Raw genomic sequence first — 23,750 nt, forward strand, 5'->3', positions numbered from 1 at the left:
CTATTTACCCAAAGGAGTTGAAAACTGTGTCCACACAAAAACCTGCACACAGATGTTATAGCAGCTTTACTCGTAACTGCACAAACTCAAAAGCAACCAAGATGTCCATCAGCAGGTAAACAGGGTAACCTGCGACACGTCCAGACAATGGGCTATTATTCAGCTCTAAAAAGACAGGAGCGACCAAGCCATGAAAAGACATGGAGGAAACTTGAATGCCAATGACTAAGTGAAAGAAACGAATCTGAAAAGGCTACACACTGTGATTCCAACTATATGACATTCTGGGAGAGGCAAAACTGTAGACGGTGGAAAGGTCAGCGAATGCCAGGGGCTAGGTGGGAAGAGAGGGATAGATAGGTGGAACACAACATTTTTAGAGCAATGAGAATACTCTAGGATATTGTGATGGTAGACACGTGTCATTATACAGTTGTCCAAACCCATGGAATGAACAGCACCCAAGAGTGAACCCGATGTAAACTATGGACTTCGGGTGGTTAGGTTTTTGTCAATGCAGCTTCACCCGCTAACAAATGTGCCACTCTGGTGGGGGATGCTGACAATGGGGGAGGCCACACGTGTGGGGACAGGGTGTATATGGCAAATCTCTGTACCTTCCAGTTTTGCTGTAAATCTAAAACTTAGAAATTCAGTCTGTTTTTAAAGAGAGAGAAATGTATCCTAGCAAAGGATAGGTGATAGATGATAGATGATAGATTAGATAGATAGATACAGATATAGTAGATGGATAGGTAGACTTTCTCTTCTAAAAAGAATGGATTCTTTACGTTTCAGTACTGTCCCCCACATATAATAATTTCCTTTTGTTTTTTTTTTAAAGATTTTATTTATTTATTTGACAGAGAGAGACACAACGAGAGAGGGAACACAAGCAGGAGGAGTGGGAGAGGGAGAAGCAGGCTTCCCGCCGAGCAGGGAGCCCGATGCGGGGCTCGATCCCAGGACCCTGGGATCATGACCTGAGCCGAAGGCAGATGCTTAACGACTGAGCCACCCAGGCGCCCCAGAATTCTTTCCTTTTGTAATGAGGGGGAAAAAAGCATTAATGTTGGAGAACTGTTCTCTAGAACAAGTGCGATAGGTTTAAAAGAAAAATTATTTGGAATTTCAACAAGAAAAAACTTATTTTTCTATGTAACCTTGAGGTTATTAGAAGTCTTTTCAAATTCCAGCACAGTGTAAGAAGAGTTTTCAGGAATGGTGGCTGGTTTGGTTTGTTTTTAAACGTATATTGACAAAAACCCATTTGTGTACATAACTTTGTATGTAAGTAAGATTTTCATTTTCTCTTTATACCATCTCAGAAGCTGAGTCTCATTTAAGTAATTTGGTATTTGGCTAGATGATTTCAGGTAGATTTTGTACTTTGGATTTATAATTTTGTTAAATTCACACAGGTTTTATCACTTGGCAACTATTTGTTAATCCTTGAGTTTGAGAATCTTATTTGTCTTTTAGAAATATTTAATATTTCACAGCCTAGGTGTAATGGAAATCACTGTTTTAAGTCTAGGAAGTCATCAGATATCTGAAAGATGAAGAATTTCAAAGAAGCTGATCAGGTTCTTGTTACTACTTTTTTGTTTGAGATGTTTTGTGTACTGGCTTAATTCTGTTTAGGTTCTATTTTTAGCTGTTGTATTTATGGTTTATATAAATTTTTATAATAAAATAATTTAAATTAAAAAAAGATAGGAAACCTACAGGTGCACATGAAGAAATAAATATTAAATAAAAACAGTTAAGATTGACCTAATTCTTCTGACTTCAAGGTGATTAGTGTAAACATATATTAAAGAATCCTGGTATTTTCAGTTAGTTTGAAACTGGGGAGAACAAAGGGGAAAAGCAGAAAATTCTTTGTTTCCTCCACTTTGGACTCGGAGCTGGATTTTATAGACCAGTGCTCCAAAGTTGAGACCCAGGAGGATTATAAGGAAAAGGGAACAGTAAGCCGGAGGAGCTCTTCTCCCGTGAGCTCACCAGTGTATTACAGTAAAATACAAGTGATGGTCCTTCTTGGCGGTGGGGACCCAGCCACAGGGCGAGCGGCTTTGTTCTCTGTCTAAATAGTCTTAAAGGCAGAATAAAAAAAATTAATTAAAAAAATAAAGTCAGGCAGAATAGTATATACCTAAGGGAACTGGAAGCAGGGACTCAAAACAGGTATTTGTTTAAAAAAAAAAAACCACTATTATAAGCAAAGACAAAAGACAAACGGGAAATGTTTGCAATTCATACTATGGACAAGGGGCTAATTTCTTCCATACAGAACAGAGTTCCTAAAAATCTGTAAGATACAATCGGTTATGAACACACAGTTCATAGAAAAAAATACAAATGGTTCTTGAATACATAAAAGTGTTCTATCTCATAAGAAAAGAAACACAGGTTAAAATAGTAAATTAATGCAAGTTACCTATCAGAGTCACCCAGGCAGGTTTATGACAAAGTGAGTATTTGAGTAAAAAAGCAGTGTGTGGGGGGAGAAATTACACAAATATAAACACCACATACATTTCCATCAGACATATCACATTCTCTGACCACAGTGCAATAAAACTATAACCATCACATAGAATAGTTAAAAAAACAAAAACCTAGCCTCTTGGAAGTTTAAAAACCCTCTCCCATACCATTCTTGAGCTAAAGAAGAAATAAGGGACATTATTTAAAAATAATTTGTCGATACTATATTATAAAATATTATGCAGCCATTAAAAAGGGTGAAGGAGAGGTGCGCCTGGGTGGCTCAGTCAGTTAAGCGTCTGACTCTTGATAGCAGCTCAGGTCGTGATCTCGGGGTCTTGAGATCAGGCTCCATGCTCAGCGAGGAATCCGCTTGAGATTCTTTCTCTCCCTCTGCCCCTCCCCCACTCCACCTTCTCTTAAACAAACAAACAAAAAGGGTGAAGAAGAACAGTATATACAGACAGAGGACATCTCCAGAGTGTGCTGTCAGTTAGGTGAAAAAGCAGGCTCTGTGTGGATTAACACGTCTACACCAGCATCTGCTAGGGCAGGAGGGTCTGACTGAGCAAAGACATGTACTCTCTCATCTATTACTTTACGCCTTTGCAACTCAGAAGACAAGAATGTGATTTCTTAGTTTCTGTGTTCTCTGGCCCAGTTCCATCCTTTACCTGGGGCGACAAGAGTCAACGTCTAGCTGATCAAATTGAGGGCAGGGCAGGAGTAACAAGGAACAAGAGAAAAAATTCTGCCTAACCGTATTATTCTGTCAAACACATACATTTATACAACGCGTAAGTCCAAGTCTCAAAGCAATGACACTGAACTGCTCATTTTGGTTACTGAAAGTTACGGAAGTGGGATGTAGGGCAGGGATATGGAGGAGAAGCTTTCCATTTTTACTCTTAAGTATTTGTGTTCTTTGAAATTTGGGGCAGTGAGCACATTTCCATATATTATCATGGAACAGCTTTATTGGGATATAATTTACATACCCTAAAGCTCACCCATTTTAAGTGTGCAATTCAGGGATCTTTAGTAGGTTTACTAAATTGAAGAGTTGTACAACCACCACCAAAGTGGTGATGCAAAGTTAGCTTGGAACTCTGACGGGAGACACCTGGAGCCTCAAGGCCAAGTTCAGTAGCTTCCCACTGAACCTCCCTACGACAGCTTGAAGGAGCCAAGTCCCTGGGTTATTGCTCTGATAGGGCTTGATTCCCTGCTTTCATGAGAAATCCGAGCACTGTTTCCAGACGCTCCCTATTCTGTCCGTGCTTGGCAGCCGTGAGGTTCTTGGGACTGCGATGGCACCTTTGCTAATTACCCTTAGAGCGCACACCACCGAGACACATGGATCCAGAGGCTGGACAAACCCTTTAGGGAACAGACAGCTATGAAATCCCCAATCTCAAGGGTAACAAGACTTTTCTATTAAGGCCTCTCCTGCAAAGACACATGTTGGAGAAATTGATCCTTTTCACCTGTTTCTAACCCCTTTCTATGCCTCCACCAGCCCATCTACCCTCTCACTAACAAACGTCTCTCCCAGGTAGAGGATGCCCCATTCAGCTGGTCAGAACTCAGGACATCCATTGGACTACATTTTTTTTCCGTTGGGTGAGGTTCCTATGCCTCGAGAGGAACATGTTCTTCTTGTTCTTTCTCCTGCCACAAAGTCCTTCCCTTGCCTTCTCTACCAGCAGCCAGGAAGGTAAGTTAGTGTGGGGCTGCCTCTTTCACCTTAGCTCTTTTACGTTCACAGAGTAAGGTGTTGGTCTAAGCTGGGTTGCCCTACTCGGGTCTCGTCTAAGAGCCCATTGTTGGGAGGTAGCAGATACGTGCCCATTTGATGGATGTTACTAATAATATCCTTGGATGAAAATCCAGTCCAAACCTCCCCACCCTCACGGCGTGATCTATGCTCAAGAGAAGCAGGGGAAGGAGTTTAAGCAAGGATTCATGGAAGCGTGTCTGTCTCACCCAGAGACCCCGGAGCTGCCCAGGTCGGCCTGCCTCCGCTGTCTGACAGACAATTTCAGGAGCTCCGTATTCTGCTGGTGGAGAATCCAACACACACTCTCTCTAGCCAACTGTCCTCCATATCAGGCACTCGGCTGGTCTCTGTGCCACTCACTGTGTAGCAGGAAAGACAGCTTGGGAGGACACCGAGGCAAAGGGGTGAAATCTCACGCGGAGGCGGGGGTCCTGAAATCGGTGGTTACCTCAAACCCTCCCGCCTCTGTTCCCGCCTTGGATGGTGCTTTTACAGCTTTCTACTTTCTAGCATTTCTTTATCGAAGAAAAGATGTATCTTGTGATGTCTTCTGGATTAGATGGGGCCATTGATAGAATGCATTGTGACTGAAAGCTCTTTCAGTCCTTGGAGGAGATCTTAGATGACAAATGTCTTTCGATTAGGAGTGAAACTTGCATTTTCAGGTTTTCTTGAGTCTGAGAAGCTTGACACTGCTTCAGCCAATATAGTAGAGAGGAAGTGACATTCTGTGACTTCTGAAACCAGATCATAAAAAGGGGTGTTGGCTGGAACCCTCACGCTGGAGCTCTGATCGGTCTTGTAAGAAATCTGGCTGCTCTAAGGAGACGGTGTGTTGGCGCTCCAGGTGACGTCGCAACCAAGCTCTCAGCTGAAAGCCATCCACTGCCCATGACGTGAGCGCACCATTTTGGATGCCCAGCCTACCCACCTTCGGACGACAGCAGCATGAGCCGTCACTGACTGTGACCACCTGAGAGACGCCAAGGGAGAACTGCTCAGCAGAGCCTTTCCCAAGTTTCTAATCTACAAATTCTTGAGCAAAATAAAGTGGTTATTGATTTACACGACGAAGTTCTTGGGTAAACTGTCATAGTAATAGTGACAATAATTGAAAGTTACGGTCTGGAAGTTGAATGGAAGGGGAATGGAAGAAGACAGAGCTGTATCAGGCGTTCCTGAACTAGTTTTAAACCAGAAATCACCTGTGGGTCTGTAAGGTCTCTGACTCTCTAAGTTTTAAGTGGGCCCCAAAATCTCTATTTTTAAAATAATCTCCCACAGTACAAAATGATGTAAATCCCATCCCCCCACCTTGGGAGTCTCTCCCATCTGTGTATCAGTTTTCCTGCCTATTTCTGCATGAATATTTCTCCAGGTGAAATCAGGATCATTTTGCCATGTTCCTCACAAATGCTGTTGGGTGTTTTGAGATCACATGAAATGTAGATTAATTTATGGAGAAATAATAGCTTTTCAGTATTAAGTCTGTTTATCTGACACAATAGTACATCCTTTGCTTTTTTTACATGTTCTTTTTTTTAAGATTTTATTCATTTATTTACTTGAGAGAGAGAAAGAGCACTAGAGAGAGCAAGCACAAATGGGGGGCAGAGGCAGAAGCAGACCCCCTCGCTGAGCAGGAAGCCTCACGCAGGACTCAATATCAGGGTCCTAGAATTATGACCTGAGCCAAAGGCAGACACCCAACCAACTGAGCCACCCAGGAACCCCTTTACGTGTTCTATGTCCCTTGGTAGGGCTTTACCATGTTCATCATATGGGTCTTGCCTATCTCTGGTAAAGTTTACTGTAGACTTTTCATTTTTAAATTATATTGTAAATGGGATCTACTACTTCTATTTTACTTTTAACTGATATATTTACCTAAGAAGGCTATTGATTTTTTTGTATTAATGTTACAATCAAGTACTTATTGAATTCTCTTGTTTCTGATGGTCTTTTAGTTGGTTCTCTTTTCTTTTTCTGACACATACCATCTGCAAACAATTTGGCTTCCCAACTTTCCAAATCCTATACCTCATTTTTTTCATGTGCGAACCACATTGGCTAGTGTTCCCAGGTTAAATAACAGTGATACAGTGGGAATGCATGTTTACTAATATGTTTTCAATTTACAATTTGGGAAATTCGTACCAATGGAATTTGATACAAGCAATCCACAGATCAGCACTGGGGGACCACTGACTTACATCCATGTATTTTTTCAATCTGGCCTTGACAAATATTGCTAATTTTCATGATCTTTATGGAATATGAAGCCAGTAAAATTTCCTAAGATTCTGTGTAAGCCAGGCAGGACCCCCTTGTTATCGATAGAGTGGGGTGTCCCAGCGTGGGTAACGCTTTATATATTCTCCTGCTATAGCCCTAATCACTTCCTGCTTAGGCTGTTTGATTGACTTCTCCCACCAAGGAGCCATCCTTGGGGCGCCTGGGTGGCTCAGTCGTTACGCGTCTGCCTTCGGCTCGGGTCATGATCCCCGGGTCCTGGGATCGAGCCCCGCATCGGGCTGCCTCATCAGCGGGGAGCCTGATTCTCCCTCTCCCACTCCCCCTGCTTGTGTTCCCTCTCCCACTGTCTCTCTCTGTCAAATAAATAAATAAAATCTTTAAAAAAGGAGCCATCCTTGTCACTCCATCCTGTGCCTGGCCCAAAGTAGATCAGATGGAGGACACTCTCTGTCTCTTATTGTTCAATTCTTTCTTCCCATGGGAGGCTCTTCCTGGAGAAACCAGGTTCTTAGAGACACAGGTCAGCCTGCTCCTCTCACTGTCCTTGGGTGGAGTTCAGGGTGCAAAAATGGGCCCACCAGTCTACCATCTTAACGTCGCTGTCACGGAGTGCACAGGATTATCAAACGCCCCAGACCTTCTTTCGTTCCCTTCCAAGTCATCACTGCAATGCGGTTTTCAAGGAAAGGATAAACCAGGCCAGACATGGTTGAAAATGTATTTATTTTTCTTCAAATGATCTTTTTCAAGCAATAAATAAAAAGACATGTCGACTCTTCTAAAAAACGAAACCAAACAAAAAAAAAAATCCCCTCAACTATATACATCCTACCGAAATACAAGCAATATCAAATGTAGAAATGACATCACTCTGAAAGATGGGGCTATTTACAAAAGTTACAAGTATTGCATTGCTCTGTCTTGAAGCCTCTTCCTCATATGACTCATAAGCTCTCAGGATGGGCAGGGTGCTCCTGGGGGACAGGGGTATCTCAAGAGGTGAAACTCCCCATTCTTTTTTTTTGCTAGACAAAGGACATTTAAGGAAAAACCTCAACATCCAGACACTGTATTTAGGTCCCTAACAGTGCTCCACTGATCAGCTGCCCTTCAAGGGGCATGAAAGGTGCCCCATTCAGGAGGTCGCATGCTCCCTGAGCTCCTGAGAGAAACCATCTTGTCCCTCCGCCGGGCTGGGACTGGCAGCAGGAACCTGCCGAGCCAGCGACAAACCCCTCGCTATGGTTTCTGAGAGACCAGCTAGTTCTGTGCCATTAAGACCCACCTCCAGGGGCACCTTGCCCTCCGGAAAGCAAGGTGGTTTTCCCCACCTTGGCGGCACTCGGAAAGCACCCGGGGAGCTTTGAAACATACGGACGCCGGGGTTCCAGCTCCGGAGATCCTGGTTTCATTGCTCTGGGACAACCTGGTAGCAAGGTTTTCAAAACTCCCCAGTTGCTGCCAATGGACAGCCAAGGTGTACCCCTGCTTTAATACTATGGGCACGGCGGTGGGCTCCCAACTGAATCAACCACCTACCGCCTTTCTGTCCACTTTCCCACAGATTTTTAAAAATTCCTCGCATGGCTTCCCAACCTTGTTGAAAACTCTGGAATCCAGCTAGAACGAGCACCTGAGCAAAACGGCGTCAGGAGGAAATGACTAAAGCTTCGAGCGCCCAGGCACCATTCACAGACACTTCAGTCTAATAGTTCTCCATGGGAAAGTCAAGGCCATTACTCTTAGTGCTCCACAAACATCCTTGGGTCACACAAGATTCCAGGAGGGAGCTGACCTCATCCCTTGGTCTCTAGAGAAGATCCAAGGTAGCCAACAGCACCGTTGATAGATCAGTGAAAGTGGCAATGTTTTCTGGCCATTACAGAAATTTTGCATCACCAGAAATCACTTCATGGGAGAGATGCCGATTGAAATCCACCTGGCTATTTGAGCTGACCCTGTGGCGGTGTCTTCATTACAGTTACTTCGAGTCATCAAAGAGACTTCCCGATGACAGAATTACGACCAGAAAAAAAAAAATCCCCTTTTCCGATCAAGCCGACTTCCTATTTTATCTCTGAGAGTTCTGAGACTCAGGCTGTTATCAAGTACAAAGAAAATGGCTTTATAAATAGCAGTCTGACACGGTGACAGAAGACTTGAACTGGAAAGCGGGGGAAAGACATGTCTGGGGCTGGTCCTGAGCTCTGACTGTCCGTGTGGTTGGAATCCAGTCTGGGAAAGCACGATACACAGGTTTTGGCAAATGTACACTTGTTCTATAGAAAGTGAGTCTGTTCCAGGTTGCCTTCCCTCCCCCTGCCACAGGCTCGCCTGCTCCCCAGGTCTAACTGCTCTTGCAACCCATAGCTCTCAGAGCTGCAGAGCTCACTGGACCTCACTAATCACAAAACACAGAGCAACTTCCAGGAATCAAGGAAAAAGTAGGAACGGCCAACTGCGCCATCTCTAAATAGGTCCATTGTCCAGGAACCCCAACCCCTCACCTCACCCCTACCTATTCAGCCAAGCAGTTCCCGGGGACGGAGGCTCCGGAGCCTCTGGCTTTTCTAAAAACAGGAAGCGGGAACTCTGGCCTCACCCAAAGACAGGGCTTGACAAAGGCAGGATGAGTGATGCCAACACAGGTTCATGTTTGTGGAAGGAAATGTAATGAACCTGGTCCTGTCTGGGATGCCAGGATGAGAAAGAGCATTCCAACGCTATTCTGACATTGAGGCTTGAAGTTATTTATGGATGAGCAAGAATGTTCATTTAGAGCTAGACTCCTAAGGGGCTAAAAAAAAAACCAAAAAAACAAAAAACAAAAAACAAAAAACAAAAAACAAACATGCTCTCATTTCTAGACAAGTTTGCAAATACCTCTAAGCTGACACTCTGTAACACTGTTCCACTCTACTACAGATGAAGTGACATGTAGCTTCCCGCTTCCCTCCCCCCAAGCCCAACCCGCAGAAAACATCCGTCTCCCTCCGAAAGCCTCGGCTCCCTTTGGAAAGGCCCCTTAAAATGGCATTATCCCAAGAGAGAATTCCACAATGGCGCCTGCGTGCCCACAGTGCCCAGAATAGAAGCCCATGGTGCCCAGGATAGAAGCCCAGCAGCCGGCTTCCAAGCAAAGGGTCTAGCCAGCTCCTTACACCCTCTTCCATTCTAGACCTGAAACAGCGTGTTCACCCCCCTCTTACTGAAATATGGGCCTTTAAAAATATTCACCTAACCCAAGAGTTTTGAGAAGGCAAGAACTTGCTGTACTTCCCCCTAAGCAAACCCTGTAACATGAAAAAAACGCCGATTTATGCAGAAGAGAAAAAAGATGGTGCTTCTGATCACCAGAGGATGCACGTCCGGTCCATCTCTAGTCAGCTGCTTGTCCCAGGGGCTTCGCTCCACGATTCACTGTAAGACAATCTCAGTTGCACCCCATTTCCCAGGAGCACCTTTTACGACAGGGCATTTATCACAGATGATAAACAAGTCTTCCGGAAAGGCTGGGAGAAAAGGCTCCCACCGCCAAACTGAATTACTGATCCTGAGAAAAGGCTCTATCATTGGGACCTAGAGGCGCTTTCGTGTTCCCTGTACCCAGGAACCAGCTTCAAAAGGAATCAGAAAGTAGTCCTTCCCTCTTCCTCCTACCACCCCACACTGCCTGCTTCTCAGTGACAACCAGTGCCCACTGACCCTCAGGCTACCTGCTCCGTACCTGGGACACACCGACCAGTTCCCAACCGCCTTGACGTTTGCGAGCCATGAGGCTCCGAGGCGGGGCATTGACGGAAATATATCCTAAATTCACCGTCCCTAGGCTCCTTGCACTTACATCCTCTGAGGAAATTCTTAATAAATACTTTTATTTATTATTAAGCATCATTATCCACCTGTTGGTGATTTCGAAAGGAAAACCAGGTCCTGTAAGATTTCTTAAAGAAAACAAAACAAAACAAAACCTGTTCCAAGAACAAAAAAGAAGGAAGCACACAGAACCAGGCACTTCTGGCAAACTTTTTTCTTTTTGTCCCTTTCCCACCCCCACACCCCACCCCCGCACCCCTTAATAAAACTGGGTGGGCACATTTGCCAGGATCTGTGGGTTTCATAACTTCAAGCCTTACTGCTTAAAAAAATGAGGTAAGAAATTCCTATCTGCAAAGTAACACGGACACACAAACCAAACCGAGGTCTTCCCTGCCCGCTGAGGCAGCCGTTATTGCTCTAGGTTGGAGTGTTTTGTTTTGTCTGCTTGTAAGGTGTTTTCGAAGTCCTTATTGCCATTCTAGCTGGCCCCGGAGGAGGGGATTGGGGGGGGGGGAAGCCTGGTCGCCGGGCCCTCGCGCTGTCAGTCCCCGTGGGCGCTGCCCACCCCGCGAGCCCCGCAGAGCCCCGCAGAGCCCCGCGGAGAGCCGGCGGCCGGGGTCGGGGTCGGGGTCGGGGCTCCCCGCGGCCCTAGCAGCTGGGGGAGGTGGTGATGGGGCTATGCAGGTACGGCAGGCTGCTGGGGGCCGCGTGCACGCCCACCGACACCGGGAAGCTGAAGACAAACTGCGACGTGGGGGTGGGGGTGGCCTTGCCCCGCTCCCGCAGGGGCCCGGAGGGGCTGGCTGCCTCCACGGCGCAGGACGTGGCCAGCACCTGCGACTCGAACTGCAGCAGCTGCCCCATGAAGCTGAAGTTGGGCGAGATGACGCTCCGCCGCTGCTTGACGAACTCAAAGGCTTCCTCCAGCCTCACCCGCTTCTTCATCATCAGGTAGGCCAGGCAGATGGTGGCCGAGCGCGAGATGCCCGCCTGGCAGTGCACCAGCACCCGGCCGCGGCGGTCCTTCACCGCATCTGGGGCAGAGAGCGCGGCGCCGTTAGTGCCCTGCGCGCCCCACCCCCTGGGGTGGCCAGGCGGCGGGTGCGGGCAATGGGGGGCGGCGGGGGGGGGGGCGGGGGGGGGGGTCTGAGGAGTGTTGGAGGAGGGGCACTCCCATTCAAGGCATAATAGTCCTGGTGAGGAGGGGGCGGGGAGAAGCCCACTTGCAAGGGACTCTAGCGTTCCACCCCTTCCGGGCTATTTTTGAGACTTCACCAAACAAATGCACTGAGCTTGGGAAAAACCCGGGTTCAAGCCGGTTAAATCCCAACATACCTCCAAGGATTTCCATTTGCGGAAACAAAAACAATGACCCCAATTCTCCCTTTATTTGTCTTCCTCCCCATCCCCAAAGCCTTCTCATATGGATATCTGGAGACGGGCAAGGAAAATGGTATTGGCTGGGTAGGCTAAGGGCTCGGGCGCGGCAGCCGATCTCCCTGTCCGCCCTGCAACACAACATCCAGGCGGCCAGCCCCCCTTAGAAGCAGAGGGGACATGGGTACACCCCGGATGCAGCGCCCCCCCAAGCCCCTCCTCCAGCGGGCGAGGACTCGGGGTTCCCTGCCATCCTCCCGCCCTCCCCAGCGTCCACCGCAGCGCCAACCTACCGATGTACTCGATGGCCTCCATGAACCAGGAGCTGATGTCTGCCTTGTGGTTGTCTTCCACCGGGATGCACTTGTACTGATAGTGTCCTTCAAAGTGGTTGGGGCAGTCAGAGGAGACATTCAGCAGGGCCGTGATCCCCAGGGCATCCAGCATGTCCCTCCGAGCAGCGTGGTACGCGCTGCCGAGGTAGAGGAAGGGAAGGATCTCCACAGGACCCCCCTGCACCAGAAAGGGAAAGCAAAGGCCCCCGGACATGGTGAGTGTAAGGCGCCCAGAAAAAGGGCTGGGATGCTCAGGATGGGGAGAGGGAACCTGCCCAAGGTGGGCTTTCACAAGCCCTGGGGAGAACGCCTGGGGACACAGCCCTCCCAGCTCTCCCCTGCACCTGCTGGGGCTCCCGGCGAATGACAGGCCCAGGGGACTTCTCTGGCCTTTCCACTCTGCTCTGCTGTGAGCAGAGAAGCCGGGACGGGTAGAGCCTGGTGGGCCCCACTCACGGGTTCAAGCAGCCCGCCTCCGCCCTGATACATGAAGAGGCAGACACCATGCTGGCCTTGCCACACCATCTGCGACATTCATCTACACCTAGCTCGTGTGTGGTCAGGTGGCACACTAAAAATGGGTGTTATGTCAGCCTCACAGGCTAGAGGAGGCGTCTTGGCAATATGAGGTAACGTCGGCTTAAATTCGTGACATTTTCTGAGTCACATCGACTCAAATGATCTGGGATCTGGGAGCAGAGTTGCTGGACCCCATAAATTCGCCCCATCTAATGAAAGAGCTAGAGTCGGGGCTCGGAAGGAATATAGCGGCTTAAGCGGGTTTTCTTAGTGGAGGGCTGGCCGACCATTTATGTCCACTTGGCATTTACAGTGGGTTGTGCACGGAGGGGGTGGCCTCAGGTCCCGGGGCCGCGCCTTCAACGAGGGATGCTCTCTCAGCTTTCTACGTAGCCTGTCACACGCTTCTGATTTCAGCAATCCTCGCCTGTCTGCACGTAACTTCAGAGGCTAAGTCAGACAGGTACGTCTTTGTATTTTTCCCAGTGGGGCTAGTAAGAGGGAAGGGGGAAGAATCCCAAGGATCAAATGGACCTTCCCCAACACCCCATCCCAATATTCAGGGTTCACTACATTCTCCCCAAACTGAGGGACTGTGTCCCAAAGCCCTGAAAAGCAGAAACCTGAAAATAAGCCCCCTTGCCCCCACGTTGCCGCTTCCTCCCGGGCTCTGGGCCCCGAGTCCACCTGGTCGTGCAGTGGGGTTCCACAGGAGCTGCAGTTCACGTCCAAGGATTCGGCAGCGCTGGGGGGCACAGCCGGTGGGAGGGCTGCCAGGGCCTTGGTTTTGGAACAGAATTCTGGGTACTCGGAGGAAAACCTCTCATAGCCACCTGGAAAAGAGAAATAGGGTCGGGTTGATAGGGTCACTAAGCCCGTAGGAAACCAGAAAGTACCTGAGTCCTACGCCTAGCCTGAGAATGGCCGCGAAGCTGAGGCTGGCTGGATCTACACTGGCCACTGGGTGGCGCTGTGGGCCCAGAGATAAAGTCTGTGGAGGCTTCGGAGCGCCTCATTTGGCGGGGACTTCATCCTGAAGGCTGAAAGGAAAGTTTTAGGAACATGACAGGTTCGGGATGCAGATACAGAAAGGAGGACGTGCCGGGGGTATGCCGAAGGGACCTTCCCCAGCAGCTCCTGAGGGTGATGATAAAGCATGGAAGACAGGATGGCCACTGGGGGTTCCCACAAGTAGGGAGGCAGCCTGGTGCCAGGCCCTGGGACCTACCAAGATGTCTGTCATCCCCCAACTCCAGCCCTTCCTTTGGAGAGGTTCTCGAATGTGGGAGAGAAGGAAAAAAAAAAAAATTACCCTGGCACCAGCCCTTCTGGATCTCAGCAACAGAACAGATGCCAATCGCCTGGCCTCCCGAACAGCTGTTCCATCCACAAGGGGCCAAAATAAGAGGAAAGGGGCTTAAATACAAATCCCTCTTGCTACATACAGGTTTGGGGCAAGGCAGGATTTCCTGCCCTGAGAGTTGCTAAGCTCTGGAATGGTTATCTGTGGGATCGTCTTCCGGGGAAAGGAGGTCTTTTAAGTAAAAAGAGATAAAGGGCCAACTTTTCTGGAATAGTATTAGTGCCAAGCAGAAAGGTGCCGGCTGGCTGGGGGTGGGCAGAGATGGGGGCAGGGGGACACCAGGAGGACAGAGACGCCTGGCCAGCATCTGATTCACTTAGGGAGCGCTGGGACTTGGCTTGGCGAGTAACTCGGCATCTACTGTCCACGTGCGGCCCTGCCTGTATTTTTATTTTGTAGTTTCTGTAGGACCCACAGTGGATCAAAAATTAATTCAGGAGAGCCTGCAGGTTGCCGAACAACCACTCTTAACGGACCCGTTCACCCAATGGTCACGTCGGTGGCTGGCACAGCAAAGTGTCTGTGTGTAAGCGGTGTGGGGCCAGTGTGCCCGGGGACCATTCGTGGGAACCTTCCAACATGCAGACCTGTGACAGTCAATGACTTGCCCAAACCCCACTCCCCTGCCCCTAGAAAATACTGCTTTGCAGAGGAAGGGAAATGATTCTTACAGAAACACGGTATACAGTTTTTCCTCTGAGCCCCCCTCTTCTGTGTTCCCCTCCATTGCCCCCCTTGGGATAGAAATGGCTATCTCCCTGCTCACTGGCCTCGCTCCTGCTGAGTCACAACCACCAGCCTCCCGGGAAGGAAAAACCCGCTCGAGGGGCCAGGACTGGCAGTTCCAGGCGCGTTGGTGGCCTTCATGTGGTCATCTCAGCACAGGGGCCCCCCTCCTGCCCACTAGCACCCTTTTTTCCTGATAAGGCTACAAACATGGCTGTCCCAAATGCAGTGAAGAGAGGATGGGGGAAGAGCCAGCGAATGTCTTTAGCTGCGGCCCCTAAGACAGGACTTGGGGCAACTTCCCTCACTGTTCCCCCTTGGATGGGGGTGGGGAACAGTCAGGGAAGGATCAGTCAGCAAACCGCTGGTGAACACCCATATACAAAGCCATTACTTGTTACTCTACACGTTTCTATAGGATTTGAAGATTTTTAAGTTAACTCATCTCTGTGTTTATATTACATAATTTGAGCTATTCAAATACAATTTTTTTTTCCCACAGAAATGTAAGGCCTAGGCGGTGCCCTCCATTAACTCATCACCGAGACAGGCAGTAGCAGTGCCCACCGGCCAGTGGCAAGTGGCGGGGGGGGGGGGGGGGGGGTCGGGGGGGGGGGCCAGGGCCAGGCGGCCAGGTCACAGAGGAGGAGCACCCCGCCCTCCCCGGAGTAGCGGAAGTGGGAGGGGCCTCAGAGTGACTGACACAGTGTTCTTCCCATTGCTGAGAAGGCCCAGGGCAGGGAACCGGGGCAGGGAACCAGACGCACGCGCCTTCAGACTCACAGGTCTGGGTTGCATGCCAACCCAGAAAAATCATCAGCTGTGCGGCCTAGGGCTGTCATGGAACCTCTCTGAGCCTCCCCCTCATCTGTAAAATGCGATGAACCGTCGGGGCCCGGCGGCGTCCTTCGAGGCCCGCTTGGAACAGCCAATGCTCTGCGCCTGGCCCCGGAGAGACACATAAGGCTTCCTCTTTTGGCACCTACAAGGGGACCCAGCATTACTGGCAACTTCCCAGACTTTGGACAGCCTTCTCCTACCGGGCTTTACCGATTTTTTTTCCACTCACGGTCCTGAGATCTGGTCGTGGGACAGTAGAAGGGCAGGCCTTGCCCTGTCTGAGTTCCAGGACCTTTCCCCCTCAGGGACATCCGCTGCCTCGGGGTAGATCCTCAGCCAACCCCACAGGCAGAGAGCGGAGCAGCAAGCACAGAGGGCTCCAGGGGTCGTGGTGGGCAGGGGGCAGGCGGCCAACTGGGCAGGACAGAGGTGACCCAGGGCCAGAACAGGCTTGAGGGGGGCCATTTGTCATCCCCACCTCCCCCCAAAGCCCCCAGACCTCTCCTAACAGGGCAGAGAGGGTGGGAGGAGACAGCATTAGAATGGAACAGAAACATTATGACTGAAGTCAGTTCCCTCTGGCAGATCTTGAAAGAACACGCAGAAAGGAACCAAGTGAAGAAGCAGATTAGCCCAAGGGACTGGAGCATCCCAGGCCAGGGGCAGCAATGAGAGGGTTTTTCCCTCCTGGGCTGTCACTAGCTTCAGAGGATCCATTACAAGGAGCAGCACCAAAGGAGGTCCTTCTTGCAGATAGATGAGCTGCACTGGGCCAGGACGTGTCAGATGAGTAGAACTCACAATGACGGTGGGGCCAAGAGTAGGCAGGCAGGGTGGTAGGGGCAGAAGCCTGCAAGTTAGGAAACCACCCACGCCCACACCCCACAAGAGCATCCATCCTCTACGGCCATCAGTGCCATGTTAGTAAAAATGATAGCCACTGTTATTAAGGGGAAATGCCCACTGTGTGCCAGGCTCTTCCCAAACATGGGTCCAACCAGCAGCCTTTGAGGTGACTGGCCCCAATGTTACAGAAGAGGAAACTGAGGCGCAGGGCCACCCCCCCAAGTAAGGGCAGGGCCAGCGTTCAGCCCACTGGCCTCAAAGCCACCTGCTAGTCTGGCCATCAGGAGCCCACCCTGCTGTGTGCCCATCTCTGCCTTCCTCGTGGTCCTTCTCTTGGGGGAGGCACAGCCTGCTGGTTTCACTGCGTTGAAGACACGAATGTTCTGGCAAAACCAGAAAGGATCTGAACAGGACACTCCTGACATTTCACCAAACTCTGCTTCTTCCCAGGGCTTTTCAAACTACAGGTTGTCACTGAGAAGTCATGACCAGCACGTTTTATTTAACGGGATATAACAGAACAGAAACCTCTGGAATGAATTTTATTTAAATAAAATAAAAATTATTTAATAATTTTTCAGAACTCTGGTTTCAGGTGTGACCGTATCCCTACAGGGTCATGATGTCAGGATTTCAGACCTCATCATCTTTAAGTGCCAATACTCTGTGATCCGAAACGTCACAAACTTCATTTGCAAACTATGAACTGGCAGCAGGTGTCTCTGAGATCTGCTTTTCGAGCTCCTGAATACAATTTCATGACACATACGCCAATGACTTTCCACCTGTTCTGTGTCCAACAGAATGTAATTCCACAACAGATAATCTGACTCATTTTGACCTGTTTTTCCCGTGTTCTTAATAATTGACTTTCTAGTCTTAAAGTTCTCATTTTCTCATCTTCATTTTGAAACTTGAGAGGCCAGAGGGGAGAAAAGGAATATAATGCCTCCCCACTCCACCCCCGATCAACTTTCTTGAGGAATAGCTGAACTCCACACTCTTTTTCTCAGACTCACACAGCAAGACAACTGTCACAGCTTACTGCAAAGGACGACCCACTGGCCACACGTCCATGAGGAGCTGGGACAATGTGCATAAAAGTGTTCTAGAAAATACTCCAGAATACTTCCCCTGATGTGGGCGTTAACTCAGTAAGCACCCCCATAAATCCTGAGCAGTACTCAAAATGTACCTAAGTGAGCTTCTCACGCTGGGACCCCAGGCACAGACCTGTGTGTCCTGCGCCAGGTGGCTGACACCTAATGCCTTACACTGGAGCTGGGTCTGGGTTGCCGTCCCTCCCAGAACTTCTGGGCTATCTGCTCCGTTCAGCAAGCGGACTTCTGCTGGCTTCCGTTGGAGAGTGAACTTTTCTTCCTGTCAAACTGCCTTTGTCAGGAGGCAACTGCCTCCCAATAAGGAAACTGGCTATCTGGTTTCAGATGTTCTGATTTTTTAAAGGAATTTCTTGGCTCCTTAAGAAGGCCGCCCTCGGGGCGCCTGGGTGGCTGAGTCGGTGAAGCGTCTGCCTTCGGCTCAGGTCATGATCCCAGGGTCCTGGGACTGAGTCCCGGGCCAGGCTCCCTGCTCAGCAACTAGTCTGCTTCTCCCTTGGCCTCTGCCCCTCTCCCCAGCTCATGCTCTCTCTCAAATAAATAAATAAAATCCTAAAAAAGAAAAAAGGCCACCCTCCCTCAGTCCTGTGAGGACAAGCCCAAGGGAGCTGTGAGGGGCTTAATTAATAACTATCAGGTTTTCACTTTCCATTTGTACCTACACCCCATCTTTAGTTAGTTTTGTTCGTTGGAAGCATCCACTTCGAATGATGCAAAAAGCCGTGCGTTTGCTTCCTTCGTTGTCATTCTTTAATGAATTGCAGTGGAAGTTAGAGATTATCTTTAAGGCCTACCATTTAGTGTAATTCTGATGCTCTCAAGCCTCGGCTGTCATGGGCATTGTATCATGTTTGTAAGGAGAAAAGCACCTCCATTTCTCTTTGGGGGGAGGAGGTGTGCAACCTCATACCCCCTGGGGTTTGCTGTTAGATACCACTACCTTGGGGCGGGGGAGGGGATTAGGATGGGCGGGGCAGAGAGAACCCAGCGGGTCACCACAGTTAGCAAGGCTGCGGGCTGAGCACTCCCCACGCCATCACTGGCCTTGCGGGCTGTCTCCTACAGGAACAGTGCCTGGGGTCCCAGCGTGAGAAGCTCACTTAGGTACAGAGAGTGTCACGTCACCATCCGTATGGTCAGGCCCTAGGACTAGAGCACCTGTGAGTTCCAACCTGGAGGAAGAAGCTAGACTTACCTAGTTGATCATCCTTTCTCAACAGCGCCAGGACAACTTTTAAATCGGAACTCAAATAAAAACGGACAAAAGTCATGAGCTGAGATGAATTTTAGCCAAGAGAAAAGCAAAATAGTGTTTTTATACCTAAAATCTTCTGCGTAAGACTGACTTATCTGAGAAGTATGAGAGGCAAAGAATGACTTCTAGTAGGGTAAGAAAATGCTCTTTTTGTCTTTCTCTTATGACCAGGGTGTAAAACCCCAATCCCAGGATTTACGAAGGAAAGAGAAAGGGACTTCAAAGGAGATGTGTATTGTAATAAAATCTGAAAAGCTGAAATTTCTAAACTTTCCCTAAAAATGCCTTACAGGATTTTAAATAAAGTAAACTTAGAGGAATGGGAATCTTTTACCAGCAAAAAGACCAGAAAATGTAGTGATTTAGGTGATTGCTCCTAGCAAAACTTGGATACTATTAGGAAATGTAAGGGCGAGGCAGCATTTTATTGATATTAAGTAACATTTACTCTTAACTGTGAATTCTTGCATGTGGTATTAGTTAACTACCAGCCATGAGCAACCACTGCCCTTCCAAGTGGCAGAAAGAGAAAACAGATTTTGAAGCACCATTAGTTGGTAGAATGAGAGAGCCTTTGGCTGGGGAGGATAATACAACTTCTGAAAATATTCTGCGGCGCTTCTGTCCCCACAGGCTGGCGGAGACCAACACTCGGTTCTTCCTCTGGCTTAACGTCTGACCACTTTTACTCGACGCTCACCAAATGAGACCTACACACAGTCCCATTACATGAAAATTGAAATGAGCAACTCTGATGGGAGCCCTATCAGCCAACCCCTAACCCATTAGGGCATTTACTAAAGATAACCTAAGGGGCTTTTCTCCTGCTCACCAGTGTTTCCCTTTAGTTCCCTGCCCCCAGAGTGCCCTCCCATGAACCCACATTTTCTCCACCAGAACTGAGGAGGCTTGCTTCCTTCTCCCAGCCCGGTATGAGAAGACACTTGCCGGGTCTTCCTGGCCTCACTAGGGATGGCTTTTCATTAGAGGACCAAGAGCAGGAAGAAGAACGGTGTTGAAGCTTCCTCTCCTTCGCACATGTATGAGAAGAAGCTAGGTTACATAGAATATGCCCCTGTTAACCTGGCAGACCTTCTACCATCACTGCAGACCTAGCCCCTCCCTCACCACCCCCACCCCCACCCCCACCCCTCTGAATCTGAGGCGACTGCTCCCAAAGGCAGCCTCCCTTTGCTTAGAAGACACTGCAAAACCTTTCCTGGCTACTCCCCGGGCCTGGTCCTGAAGAGGCATTGGTTCTACCTGCTGCCCAGGCCTGGACGCTCGAGAATGCGGACTTGGAGAAGCCTGGCGTCGCCCTCCCTGCCACACCAGGGCAGACTACAGGAAGCAGTGCAGGCCTCGGGACGAAAGAGCCCCTAGAAAATTCCTTTTTTTTTTTGGCCAGGGATCTCGCTAACGGCCAGGGGACTGTCAATTTCCCCGGAGGCTCCTGTCCTACGAGGGGGCTGTCATTGTACCCAGAGGCTCCTGTCTTACCCCGAGCATGAGCCTCGCGCCTCACGGCGAGTCCGCGGGGCGGCTCTTCCGGACGGATCCGGTTCTGGACTCTCCCCGCGGGACCAGGGAGGTGCCACGAGCCGGAGGAGGAAACCTTAAAAATATGCCTTCCCGCCCCGGAGCTTAGGTGTCCTCGCGCCCGGAAGCCCAGGGGCCTAGGTCCCCGAGCTGCTGCTCTGGGGCGATCCCCTCCGGATTTTTTCCAGGAAGAAAAACAAAACAAAACGCACCCAGACTCCACGTGGGTCTGCACGACCTCCAGAAGGGCCCTGGCTTCAGAGGCCCGCCAAGGAAGGCGCAGGTTTGGGCTCTAAATCAGGAGGGAGAATCCAGCGCAGCGCGGCACGGAGAACGCCCCGGCCAGCCCGTGCCACTCGAGGGGCCCATCGCCCCGGACAATTTTCTCTCCCCTTTGCCACGAAAGCCGGGGGTGGGGAGGGGAGGGCGGGAGTGCTCCGCTGCCTCGCCCCCCACACTGGCGCGGGAGGGGGCTGGCCGCGCCTCCGCCGGGGGCTCCCGGGCACTGCTCCGCCACCAGGCAGGCGAGGCCACCGGGCCCCGGGCGCCCGGCTCGCCCGGCTCAGCGCCGGTCCTTCCGGTGCAACCCCTTCCTCGCACTTTCTCTTAAAGCGCTTTGGGGAGAAGACGGGAGGATTAGGCTCCCTCGTCGGTGCAAAAGGCAGCCCTCACAGAAACAGAAAAATCAGCAAAATCGCCTTAGTAGTTCAACCAAAGGTCAACAGCAGCATTTCCCCAGCAGCTGACAGGTCAAATGGCCAGGAAACAACTGGCGAGAACAAAGCCCCCCGCTGTTCGGCAGGGGCGAGCCCCGCTCGCCGACACTGAGCGGGGTTGTTGTGCTTTTTGGAAAGGGCGGCGGGGAGAGGTTTCCGCCCCTCCTCCCGCCACCACCTCCCTTCCTCTCGGGTGAGCAGGTCCGGAGGGAAAAGGAAAGGAGGGAGGAGGCGAAGGGCGCCTGCAGGGAAAGGAGCGGCTCTTTGAAGGCCTGGGTCTGAAACGCCTCGCGGGTTCGGAGGCCGGGACCGGACGCGGGCGAAAGAATGCGCGGAATGTGGCGGTGGGAGGCAGGGGCGCAGCGCGGCAGGGGCGCTCCTACCCACAGCCGGTTCTGCGCGCGCCCCCCCCAAGCGGGAACCGCCAAGGGCCGCGGCTCCTCCAGGCCGGGCAGGTGCGGCCGGTGCACCGTCCCTCCAGTCACTTAGCACGCGGTCCTTTGGGGGTTTCTGACTTCCAGATTTGACAAGAACTCCCGTCTCCGAAGAGTTGCGCCAGGGTTCACTTAAAGCAGGCACGCGCCGCCAACACAGCGTTGAGAAGCGGGTCTGAACAAAAGGTCGTACGTCTCCGCGGCCTGGATTGAAGGGGCGCAGTCCCATCTCGCGCTGCCTGGATACTCAGTCCTCCCGCCCCCCTGCTCCCGGAGCTGGGGTCTAGCCCGAGGCGGGAGAAGTTGGCCACTTTCCAGGCGGAGCTCGGAGTCGGGCAGCAAGGGACGAGACACAGCTCCACACAATGTCCGAAACCCGAGCTGCCTTTCTGCGTTTACGGAGCCGTTCCCACTTCGGCGCTCACCCTTCACTCTCTTTCCCACCTCTAGGATTCTCGGGACGCGGCGCAGGGCCCGGGCACGCCAAGCTAACAGGCCTGACCTGTCCCGGCCCGCACAGTGGCACTGGGAGTACCCCCCCCGGACTATAGGTGGGCAACGCAGTGGAGTCGCTTCGCCTAAGAGGCCCGACGGTTAGTGAGTGTAAATAAATGCAAAAGCTCCGAAGAGTACGGACTGGCAGGTGATAGAGGAAACGCACCCTCACCGTCTCTGAGGACTTCGGGCGCGCTCGCACTTGCACGCAAACGCGCAGAAACCTTGCAAACCCATGCACACCAGCGCGCACAAAGCAGCGCGCGGGGATCCTCGCGGCCACGAATCCCTCCGGGCACTTCTTCCCCTGCCCACCAAGGCTCAGGCCGCCGAGCCCCGCTACACCTCCCCTCCGGCTCGCGCCCCGGCGCCCGAGTTTACCTTTGAGCAGGCAGATGTCGGTGCGCTCGGCGTTGCGGCGCAGCGCCTGCACTACCAGCGACACGGTGCTGTCTTCGCGGAGGCTCTCGGCGCGCGGGCTGCGCTCGTCGTAGACGATGACCGCCGAGTAGAGGCCGGAGCGCAGGCGGGCGCGCACCTCCTCCTCCGCCGGCAGGATCTGCTCCAGGCTCACAGAGCCCTTGGCGCGCCGCCGCACGATGGTGTTGCAGCGCACGTTGACCGAGCCTCGGATGTAGCCCGCGCTGTGCGCCAGGAACGGTCTGCAGTCCAGCAGCAGGCACTTGCCGCCGCTCAGCAGCCCCAGGGCGCCGTGGCCGCCGCTGCCGCCCGCGCCGCCGCCGTTCTCTTCCCGGTTCATGAGCCTTTTGAGCACGCTGCAGTCCATCTCCCGCAGCTCCTCCACCGTCACCATGGTCGCCGGGCACGCGAGGAGGCGAGGCACACCTGGGCCAGCTGGGCTGCAGGAAGGGGCAAGCGGGGGCTAAGGGAAGCGCGTGCAGAAGTGGCTGCAAACTTGGCCCCCACGGCCTCCCGCGGGCGAACCTCTTCTCCCGGGTCCCCTTCCTCCCGCAGTCTCGCGGTTACATAGCAGTCCGAGCGGCCTCGGGCACCCGGCAGCACCGCGCGCGCTGCCGAGGGGGAGGTGGCGGTGGAGGGGAGTGTGTTTACGGGAGAGGACCACGGGCTCCCTTCTGTTGTTGCCTCTATTGTATCTGGCCCGTTGTGCTGCTCCCGCCGTAGCCGCCACCGGCGCTGCCGTTCCGGCCGCCGCTCCCCACCAGCAGCCGGAGCTCCGCGTACTGCCCCAGCCAGAGTTTCCTCTTTGGCTTATAGATGTATTAATGCTCCTCCGCTCTCCCCCGGGAGGGGGCAGATTCATTACTACCTCCCGAGGCCCCGCCTCTTGCCATTCCGGGCCTCGCGCCCTCCCCCCACCCCACCCCCCGCGCCGGCTCCCCGCCCCATCCCGGCTCCCTCCGCCCCCTCCCCTGCGCGTGAATGGAGTGAGGGCCGCTGGCGCCCAGTCATGGGAACGCGACGTCACAAAGAGCGGAGTAAACAGGGCGCTCGGCGCTCGCCGTCAGGCCCATTCATAAAACCGAGACCTAGAGGAAGAGGGAGGCGGCCTCCGACCGGCAGGCGAGCGGCAGCGCCGGGACTTTGTGAATGGAGCGCGGCGGCGGCGGTCGCGGCCGGCCGGCCCGGGTCTCCGCGGCGCGCGGCCCGCCGGACACTAGTCGCCGTGCAGCCAGTCCACCCCGCCGCGGCGGTGCGGCGTTCGGCGTACGGAGAGCGGCCAGCCAGGAAGCCGGCCTAACGGAGGCCGGGGCTCGGTTTGGAGGTTTCGTTCCACTTTGCCTCCGTGCTTCCCCCTTCGCAGCCTCGCAGGTCTCCTCCGGCGCACCGGAGTGGAGAGGGCCACGTTGCCCCGCTGCC

At 51.8% G+C, this 23,750-nt stretch overlaps 1 protein-coding gene across 2 annotated transcripts; it reads right to left on the bottom strand.

The window, feature by feature from the left end:
- Nucleotides 1–7,233: 7,233 nt before the first annotated feature.
- DUSP4 (dual specificity phosphatase 4) lies at nt 7,234–23,152 on the bottom strand. Of its 2 annotated transcripts, XR_012381142.1 has the most exons (5): nt 22,293–23,152; nt 13,267–13,412; nt 12,019–12,238; nt 7,861–11,382; nt 7,234–7,814 (listed from the first exon to the last, which is right to left on the bottom strand). XR_012381142.1 is itself a non-coding variant. In XM_025885935.2 (4 exons), the coding sequence occupies exons 1-4, from the start codon at nt 22,723–22,725 to the stop codon at nt 10,997–10,999; spliced, it is 1,185 nt and encodes a 394-aa protein (XP_025741720.1). In that variant the 5' UTR covers nt 22,726–23,152; the 3' UTR covers nt 7,234–10,996. The 2 variants fall into 2 exon arrangements, 1 of the variants encoding a protein (XP_025741720.1); XM_025885935.2 differs by having other exon boundaries at nt 7,234–11,382.
- Nucleotides 23,153–23,750: the final 598 nt, after the last annotated feature.

Source organism: Callorhinus ursinus, unplaced genomic scaffold (genome assembly GCF_003265705.2).
Source record: "Callorhinus ursinus isolate GAN/ISIS: 27379988/994484 unplaced genomic scaffold, GSC_fseal_2.0 scaffold17, whole genome shotgun sequence".
Lineage (NCBI taxonomy): Eukaryota > Metazoa > Chordata > Mammalia > Carnivora > Otariidae > Callorhinus > Callorhinus ursinus.